General features: G+C 42.3%; 1 protein-coding gene across 6 annotated transcripts in view; it reads right to left on the minus strand.

Annotated features, from left to right (window-relative positions):
• The window catches only part of PIAS1 (protein inhibitor of activated STAT 1), a 120902-nt gene extending 114328 nt beyond the window's left edge, over positions 1-6574 (minus strand). For 4 of the 6 annotated variants that reach the window (XM_042941596.1, XM_042941592.1, XM_042941597.1 and 1 more), the window contains exon 1: positions 6261-6336. In XM_042941596.1, coding sequence (XP_042797530.1) covers positions 6261-6284 — 24 coding nt within the window. In that variant the 5' untranslated portion in view covers positions 6285-6336. Of the gene's footprint in view, positions 1-5347; positions 5461-6260; positions 6337-6477 lie in introns of those variants that run through there. The other 2 variants (XM_042941594.1, XM_042941593.1) reach the window with 2 other exon arrangements.
• Between the last annotated feature and the right edge of the window lie 3500 nt (positions 6575-10074).

Here is a 10074-nt window from a genome sequence, read left to right on the forward strand (position 1 = left end):
TTTGGATACTCATTACAAAGAATGAAGTTTTACCAGAAAATTCTGAAGGGAGGAAGGGTTGGGGGCGAGGTGGGGGGGGGGGGGGGTTATCATTTCATGTGATACCACTTAAACCAAAAGTAGAGGGAATCAAAAGAAATGGAAGTCCCACAATTTTTAACATGGAAAGGGAAGTATAATCATATTTTGTAGTAAGAGTAGTAAAAAGTACATGACAATTATGAAATTGATAATAAAATAAAACTAAGTACTTAAAATTTCTTTGTCACCTATTTTTTAAAATCCTCATGGTAAAACTTGTTACATAAATTCAAGTCTAGGTGATCAACTTTTGAGTTTGATCAATTTCACACCCTTAACTGTTCCTTCTACACTGCAGTAGTTTTCAGATGTTGCACAAATAATATATATATAATAATATATATTTTATATATATATATATATATTTATATATATATAAACGTTTATTTTTGGAGAGACAGACAAAGCGTGAGTGGGGGAGGGACAGAGACAGAGGAAGACACAGAATCCCAAGCAGGCGCCAGGGAACCTGACATGGGGCTGGAACATAAGCGTTGTGAGATCATGACCTGAGCTGAAGTCGAATGCTTAACCAACTGAGCCACCCAGGCACCCCGCATAAATTATATTCTTAACTCAACTGATATGTGCATTTATTGATTTAACCCATAAAAGTTTCTTAAAATAGAAAAATATTTCATTGACTATGTAATCTCTTTTCTATAACAGCCACCTCAAAACAATGTTACCTACCAATATAATACTAAGGCAACACTTAAGTTTTGAGATTAAAAATGAGTAAGGCAAATTCTCATTTCCACTTTATCTATATTAATGCTGAACACTGCTTTTCCTAAAATGTCAGTTAAAAACACATGCACATCTACACAAGGCACATAAACTTCCGATATTTGATTATTGTGATACAATTTCAAAAATCAAGCACACTTGAAATAAATTATAAATGCTGTTTGATACTCTATTTCATACTTTATCAAAAGTTCTGATTGAGAAGCAATGTTTACTTATATTTTATAGAATATAACTCTGCCATCATTTAATAATCTTATCTGATAGGTTTACAGAAATAGAAACAAAAGTACAATGAACAAATCAAGAATTACTTATTTCACTCACAACACTTCCATCTAATCAAAATACCATTTGCTGTGCTGCCTACAGCACAGAAAAAGTTCTGTCATATCAATGTATTTTGTTATAAAAAAAAACATTTGCCAACTTTTAGATCAGGCTGTTTGTTAAGACAGTGTTTAAAATAGCAAAAAGTTGGAAATAACCTAATTGTTCAATGATAAGGTACTAGCTGAATAAAATACAATGTTACCTTTCAAATGATCACATAGACCTATATTTACTAACCTAGAAAGATAGCCATGAAAATAGCAGATTACAAATAAAGAGAAGTGTGATCTCTTTTTGTGATGAATATACATACACATATGCTCACAGAGAGTCTAAACGGATAGATACCCAGATGTTAACCATGGTATTTCTAAGTGCTGGGATTACAGGTGTTTATTTTTTCTGCTTACTTTTCAGCATTCTCTGAAATATTCAAAGTAAAATGACATTTGCAAGAATTAAAACATCTATGATTCCAACTAACAAACTCCAAAATCTTCCTTGCAAAAAGCCCAAGGAATATCCAAAAATACCCTGGCATAGAGCAAGAGGGAAAGTATTAGCAACAACATAACTAAAATTCTTTGGGAGCAAGGCACCGTAGACGTCTCCAGGACTGACATGGCACCTTTACAACAGCCTATAGAGTACAGGGTTTGAAATCACAAGACCTAGGTTCAAGCCCCTGCCACTTTTATTTGTATGACCTTGGGCTAGTTGCTTACTCTTTCTGGTCTCACTTTATCAATAAAAGAGAGCTATTACCTGCCTTCCTACCTCAAAGAACGGTTAGAAAGATCAGATGAGATAATGTGATACATTATTAACTGGAAATTACCATATAAAAATAATTCATCCAAATATTAAAAAAAAAAAAAAAAAAATGGTGCATAACACCAGAGCAAATTATTTCAGAAAACAGCACAATCAACTCTGTAATGAACCAGGGGTCTTGTTTTTAAAGGCTACAATCATCATAAACAGCCAATTTTTCAGAAACCCTAACACTTCTTCCCAGTTCCCACTACAACCATGAGCCATTTAATTTCCTTATCCCTAGCTACCACTTACACTGAACTCAAAAAGCTTCAGCAAGAACCCTGGAGCAACATGTTGATGGAGTTCACCAGGAGAAACCCAAGGTTAATCAGCTATGGACTCACCACTAAGCACTATTACAATTCACAGTGGTTACAAGAGACTCTTTGAAAAGAAAGACAATACAATGACCCAGGAGAAAACTGTGGATGAAAAACCAGTATTTCAAAACAATTATATGAAATCCTTAAAAACTAAAGTGTTTTATAAATTGTTTTTAAATACTGTTCATAAAAATGGTGACTTAAAACAAAAGTCATCTAAATGTGGCACGTGACACAAAACCAAGTTAGGGAGATTCAAATCAAATCCATGAATAAATTGTCAGATTTATGTGCTTCTATCTGAAAGAGAGGCAGACAATTCACACCACAAAGATCAAAATCAAGTGGCTATTTCTTGAAAATAAAGAGGCAGACTTTGACAACAGAATTTACATGAAAATAAAGAGGCAGACTTTGACAACAGAATTTACTGACATGCTTATAGATACTTTAAAAACAACGTTTTAAAAAGATGGCTTCAAGGCGCTTGGGTGGCTCAATCTGCCGACTCTTGAGTTTGGCTCAGGTCACGATCCCAGGGCTGTGGGATCGAGCTCCACGACAGGCACTATGCTGAGCATGGGGCCTGCTTGGGATTCTCTCCCCACCCCCTCCACCGCCCCTCTCCCCTCTCTCTAAAAGAAAATAAAATAAATATTAAAATAAATAATAAAAGAATGGCTTCTCTTCCCATTGAATTCCATTATTTTACTCCACTAAAATGAACTTCTTCCTTCCCACTGTTCCTCCTGTGAGTTAAAATGGCAATGTAACTTGATTTGAGTTTTAGTGCAAAAAAATTGTAATTAAGAAGTACTCTAAGAGAAACTACATGAAGCTGTCAGATTATTAACTTCCAAGATCATCTGGCCATCACACCCTCCTTCTTTTTAAGTTCCCAAAGATAATAAAATGCTCACTCTACATTCTTACAAATGTCATTTACGGGTATTCCCCTAATGAAAAATTACACTTTTCATAAACAAATGTGCACAGAGAATTCTTTCTGATATGCATGACTCACAATCTAATTTTTATTGGCAGTATCTTCAAGTGTTGCAGCTTGCACTATTCCTACAGGAGATACAGACCTATCCGTCTTCCCATCTGATCTTTGTAGATTTGTTATAGATTTAAAAGGACTTACTAAAATGGGCCATGAGGAAAATAATCTTGAATACAATCCACAGCAAAATGAAATGTGGGTTTTGAAGTAAGATAACAAAAAAGTCACGGTATTTACTCAAAGCCTCATAGTTGGAAATCCATTGTAAGTATTGTATTTTCACCTAAAACTATGAGAAAAAATCTGGCTTTTTCTTAAATCTTATTCTGACTTTTCCTATCTTATTAGGAATAAATGCTATTTACATCCAAAACAAAAAACAAAAACCCATCAGAAAATATAATTTCCGAGAGGAGTATCTTCCAAAGCTTACTGCACAGAAAATTATATACACACATTCTCAAATAACTATGGTAGGCATTCCTAAGATCATCTACCTCAAAAAAAAAAAAAAAAAAAAAAAAGAACAGCAAATCCAACCACAATCAAGTACTAAAATTTTTAACACAGCTATCACCAGCTAAGCAATTTATCACAGCTTCTCAAAGTATTGGGCACACACAGTGACAAACCAGTATGTCAAAACAGTTATTATAATTTGAAAAAAATTGTACTACAGGAACACAAGACGAGTTTTTCCTCTGGAAAAAAATTCAAGTAGATTTTTGAAAGAGCAAAAGGGAGACCAATTTTAGAAAAATAATGTTTCCCCCCAGTGTTTAGCATTTATCTGATACAGCCTCATTTTTGCAAAGAGAAACTTTACCTAACAAGACTCACACCAGGGATCTGATCTATCCCCAAAGGCACTTTCTTAAAATGAGAAAGAACAAAGGAGGAAATCTCCCAGCATGTGCTTTCCATACCAGTTTCTTTGGACAGCATCAAGAGTGACAATATAGCCAGCCCAAGCTTTTCAGCTTTATTCTGTGGCCCGTGTACAACAGAACTGATTAGCTATCACTCAAAAGGATTCCAAACAAAATAAATATTAGAAGGTACAGATCATAGCAACATAGTGACTACATCGCAAGAGTAAAACTACAGAAGACATGTATCTTATTAAACTTGTGTACTTTTCATTTCAAGAGTTAATGACCTCAGAATATTCAAATTCCTGAGGCTTTTTCATTTCAGTCAATAGTTTGAAACTGGATTAAAAAAAAAAAAAAAAAACGAAACCAACCACTCCAAATCTGCTCTCCCTTAAATTAATCTGTAATTAGAAGTCAATTTAAAAAGAGTGACATTCAAAGCCAGTGCCTTACTTAATACACAAATTTTGGAATGTTAACATTGCAAAATTACTGGGGAAACCGATCTTTCAGCGAAGCTTTCCAGAGAAAAACTCTCCAGAAACAAACCTGGCGCTTGGCTGTTCTAGAAGCTGTCGTTTCAGTATAACAGAGAAAATAAATTTTAAATAATTTTTATTAATTATGGAAAGAGGACCCCCCCCCCCCGCCCAAGATTTACAAGTGTGTATCCCCATCTCCACTCTGACAGAGATGTCAGTTCTCTGGGTCAAGATAAAACCAGCTGCTTGGCTCACACACAGGAAGCCACAGACAGGGGAATATCGCGTTCAGAGCCTCGAAATAATACGCGTTAGTTAAAACTGCCTGCTACTAAACCAAAATTATTCAAGCGGAGCCCCATTTGTCACAATCCAATCATAAGGGTTCCACCCGCCCTCCCCCAACGGCTTGTGTAGTGGTGGGTATATCTGCTTCGGTAAAGAAGCCATCATCAGGTAAAGAAGACTGGGGTGGGAGAAAAAGCGGGGAACAGGGGGCACCCTTTCATCCAATTTCGCGAGGCGTGAGTAATTGGTACAGTTGAGAGGAACGGAGGAACGTTCTATTTATCGGGGGTTGAAGTAGGGTGAGGGGAGAATTTCGTTCAAATCAACATGGCCAGCAAGATGTCCCTACAAACAAAAGGCAACGGGGGGATATAAACACGAACCATTCACCTCCATCAGCTATAGCATCGCCATCATGGTGTGTGCAGAGACCCCCAAAGGCTCCTCTCACCCTCCGCACCAGCCAGAGGAAGAGAAGGAAAAGAAGGGAGAGGTAGCTGCTTCCCACCACCCACCACTGCTTCCAAATACACACCCTTCGGGGGGGGGGGGGGGGGGCTCCCCCCCCCCGCGGTTGCCCAGAATCAGAGAGAAAGTAACGTCCCGCCCAGGCAGACTCCCCCGCCACCCCTCGGCCGAACCCCAACGCCGGCCCGGGGCTCACTAAACTTTACCGGAGCTTCTCCCCACATCCCCGCCCCAATGCCCCAAGATCGCGCTGCCCACAAGCTGGGCACCCCCGGCGCCTCCTGACAGGCGGGCAGCCGGGGAGAGCCGACTCCGGGGTGGGGGCGGCAGGGAGCCACTGAGGGGCGGGGCGGCCGGAGCCAAGTTCCCGGGGGTCTAAGGAGAGCTCCTGACAGCAGCCCGGGACTGCAAAGGAGGAAGAGGAAGCGGCGGCGGGGAGCTTTCCCAATCCCCCCTACACGAGCACCCTGCCCCAGCCCCCGTTCCCCATGGGGGGGCGGGGAGGCTGGCTGGAAGGTGAGGAAGCCGAGCCCAGGGGGCAGCCGAGGCCCCCACCTCCCGACTCCCGATCTCTTCCCCCGCCACCCCCGCCAGAGGCGCCCACAACAATAACACGCCGGGGACGACCCGTCAGCGCCCCCGAGGCACCCGGGGCCCGCGGCCCGCCGCTGCCGGGCCCCCTCAGCTGGGGCCGGGCGCGCCGCTCCTCCCTACAACTCCAGGCCCGGGTGGAGTCAGGCCCGAGCGGCCCCCCAGGGTCAGACCCATCCCCCCCGGCAGCAGCGGCGCCGTCTCCGCGGCCGAATATTAGAAGTGAATTCGAGCTGCGCTTTACCTTTAGTTCCGCACTGTCCGCCATCTTGCGTCTGTCAGCGCAAGCGCACTGAACCTCGCCGGGGGCCGCCGCTAGACCCGCCCCTCTAGCCAGCCTGGCCCCGCCCCGGCCCGTCCCCTCTTGCCCCTCCACCTCCCCGTCCCGCCCCGGCCTCCGCCCCTCTCCGGGCGCTCGGAGCCCCGCCCCGGGCACGTACAGCAGGGAGACGGGCACGTACCATTTAAATAATGGCGCCAAGCGGGGAGGTTTGACAGTTACTCCCCCCTCGGCCTCCCCGCCCCCCATCCTCTCCTGGCTAGCTCCTCCAGAGAAAGGCCGGAGCGAGTGGGCTGCCGGCCTGAGCCCCGCCCCTCCGCGGCCTGCAGAACCTTGCTGCAAAGCTTCGATGCCTACAGTCACAGAAACTATAATGGCCCCCTCCCCCAATCAGCGAGTCCTTTTCAGCACCTGCTACCTTCGAGGCTACAATCCGTTACATTTGAAGATCACTTGATGAAGCATTTCCAGATTTATTAGCTCAGATCCTGCTCATGACAGTGCGGTGAAGTGGGCAGAGCAGAGATTACAATTCACGTGGTATATATGTGTGTGTGTATATGTATATATATATACATATACACAGTGTGTACACACACACACACACATATGTATATAGTCAGAAATGAAAGCTCAGGGGGTGCCTGGGTGGCTCAGTCGGTTAAGCGTCCGACTTCAGCTCAGGTCACGATCTGACGGTCCGTGAGTTCGAGCCCCGCGTCGGGCTCTGGGCTGATGGCTCAGAGCCTGGAGCCTGCTTCCGATTCTGTGTCTCCCTCTCTCTCTCTGCCCCTCCCCCGTTCATGCTCTGTCTCTCTCTGTCTCAAAAATAAAATAAACGTTAAAAAAAAAAATTTAAGAAAAAGAAATGAAAGCTCAGGCAGGGAAAGTGACTTGCCCAAACACTTGACAGGGGGGTGACCTAAGACAAAATTCTGAAGACGTTCGTTCATTAACTGTTTGTTTCAACAACTATTTAGTGATTATGTACCAGTCCTGTTTCTTTATATATACATCGGAAAATTAAATACAACTAAGTCCCTGCCCTCCTGTAGTTCTCTAATGGAGGTACAGACAAGTGATAAAGATACAATTACAAATGGTGATGAGTACTAGAAAAGAACAAAGTGTCCAGTGAAAGAATAGCGATTGGAAGGAGATGGACTTAATGCAAGGAGGGCTTTCTCCAAAAAACTGACATTTTAAGTAGATGTGATGAAAGAATTATTTCACACCTTTTCCTCCCTATTGGAAGCCTCCTATACCTCCTCTCCAACCCCCACTTTTTGCTAGCAATTTTGCTTCATACCTCATGGAAAAACTTAAAAGATAACAGACATGAACTCCCTTCTCCCCATCCAAACTATTCTTACAGGCATAGTTACATTTGGGTTACTATGAATGAAGTGTCCCTGTGCCTATGAAGGCCAGTCCCTCTACCAGTGACCTGGATTCCTTTCCCTCCCACATTCCTAAGAATTTTACTCCTACAATCACCTCGCCCTTCCAACATCATTACTTTTTCCCCTATTAGATTACTCCCATCAGCATATAAACATACTGAAATTCCTCCCACCTAAAACAAACCTCCATTGGCTCCAAAATCTCCCAAACTGCCCTATTTCTCTCTCTTCACTGCATAAATTCTCCGAGAGGTTTTTCAAGATCTCTCTACAGCCCTTGTTCCCACTTCCTCATGTCACATTCCCTTCTCAGCCCCTCTGATCCAGCTTTGACTTCTCTCAAGATCCCTTATCAAGATTAACAACCTCCCTGTTTCCAAAACCAATTGTCAATTCTCTATTCTTATCTAAAATGACACTCTCAGCAGAATTGCAAACAGTTGACAAGACTCCTTTCTCCTGAAACACTTTTCCCCCTGAACTTCCTTCAACATCTCACTGTCCTGATTTTCCTGTTCCTTCACTGAGCCTCCTTTTCAAACTCTTCTGCTGATTTCTCTTCTTTGGCTCAATCTTTAAATGTTGTAATGCTCCAGGGCTCAGTCCTTACCTGTCACCTCCATTTAACTCTCCCCAGGTGAACTCATCCAACTCTTTGACATTCAAATTTCTGTCCAGCCCAGACCTCTCCACCCAAATCCAGGTTCAAAATCCAACTGGCTACTTAATATCTCTACTTCATGACTCCTAGTCATCTTGAGCTTACCATGTCAAATAGAGCTTGGATTTTATCCCCCGATCCTGTTCCTTTCCCAGTACTCTCAGTGGACGGCACCATCATCCACCCAGATGTTCAAACCAAAAATCTGGAAATCATCCTTGCTTCCTCTCTTTCAGTCACCTCTCACATCCAATCCATCAGCCAGTCCAGCTGACTCTGCCTCTAAACAATATCCCAAGCCTATCCATTTCACTGGCTGCCCACTACCATCACCCTATTCCAAGATGCCATAATTTTACAACTGGATTGCTAAGAAGGCTATTCAACTGACAGAACTACATTATGACTTTCGTGCCCCTACGCACTTTTGCCTTCTGGGGGCTGTAGTATAATAAAAATACCACTTGACTTTGTCCCTGGTTCCTGTCACAGAGCTCCTAAAACCTCAGAAATTTCCTGAGAGATAGGATTGTGTTTTGTTATTCAAAATAAGCCCCTTTCCACCGCACCCGCACCCAAGTTTATACTAATGAGATGAGAGGGCGTGGCTCCCAGGGAGCTTCAGATTGGGAGCTGGTCACTACAAAGACTCAACACATGATTAGAGGGATGTTAGTAAATACAAGGAAATACTAGGAAGTGGGTGGCCAGAGAGGGCAGGGAATCTCTGCATCCCCTCCCTTCATGCATTGCCCTATGCATTTCTTTCATTTGGCTGTTCCTGAGTTCTTTCCTTTATAATAAACTGGTAAATGTAAGTAAAGTGTTTCCTTGAGTTTTATGAGTCCATTCTAATGAATTATCAAACCTGAGGAGGAATTCTAGGAATCCTCAAATTTGTTCAGACAGAACTACAAGTGGCCCATAGGACTGGCAACTGGCATCTGAAGTAGGGGCAGGCTTGTGGGACTCAGCCCTAAATCTGTGGGGTCAGAGCTTACCCCTGGAGTTGATGTCAAAACTGAATTGTTGGGGGCACCTGGGTGGCTCAGTCCCTGAGCGTCCAACTTCGGGTCAGGTCATGATCTCACAGTTCATGAGGCTTAGGTCATGTTCTCACAGTTTTTGAGTTCGAGCCCCGCCTCAGGCTCTGTGCTGACAGCTCGGAGCCTGGAGCCTGCTTCACATTCTGTGTCTCCCTCTCTCTCTGCTCCTCCCCTGTTCACATGCTATCTCTGTCTCAAAAATAAATAAAGACTAAAAAAAAAATTTTTTTTTAACTGAATTGTTGGATGCTTAGTTGGTGTTGGAGAATTAGTGTGGAAAGATATCACATATTTGGTGTCAGAAAGAACCTCAGAGGCCCTTTCTTCATATATATATATATCTATCTATATCTATATATATATATATATATATATATATCTATATATACACACACACACACACACACACACACACACACACCCCTGGAGTTACATGAAAAAAATTACATTTAAAATTACATTTTAAAAATTACATTTTAAAAAATGTATATTATAAAATTACATTTAAAAATTACATTTAAAAAAACTACATCTTACGTTTGTATTGGTATAAAGACTAATGCAATCCAAGCAGAGTATACTTATTGTTTCTTCCAATAATAAAGATTTAAAACATTTTGTGGGCCCTAAAATTATTGTGGTCCCACTGAACACATAAAAATTAACTC

The sequence above is a fragment of the Panthera leo genome, chromosome B3 (genome assembly GCF_018350215.1).
Source record: "Panthera leo isolate Ple1 chromosome B3, P.leo_Ple1_pat1.1, whole genome shotgun sequence".
Lineage (NCBI taxonomy): Eukaryota > Metazoa > Chordata > Mammalia > Carnivora > Felidae > Panthera > Panthera leo.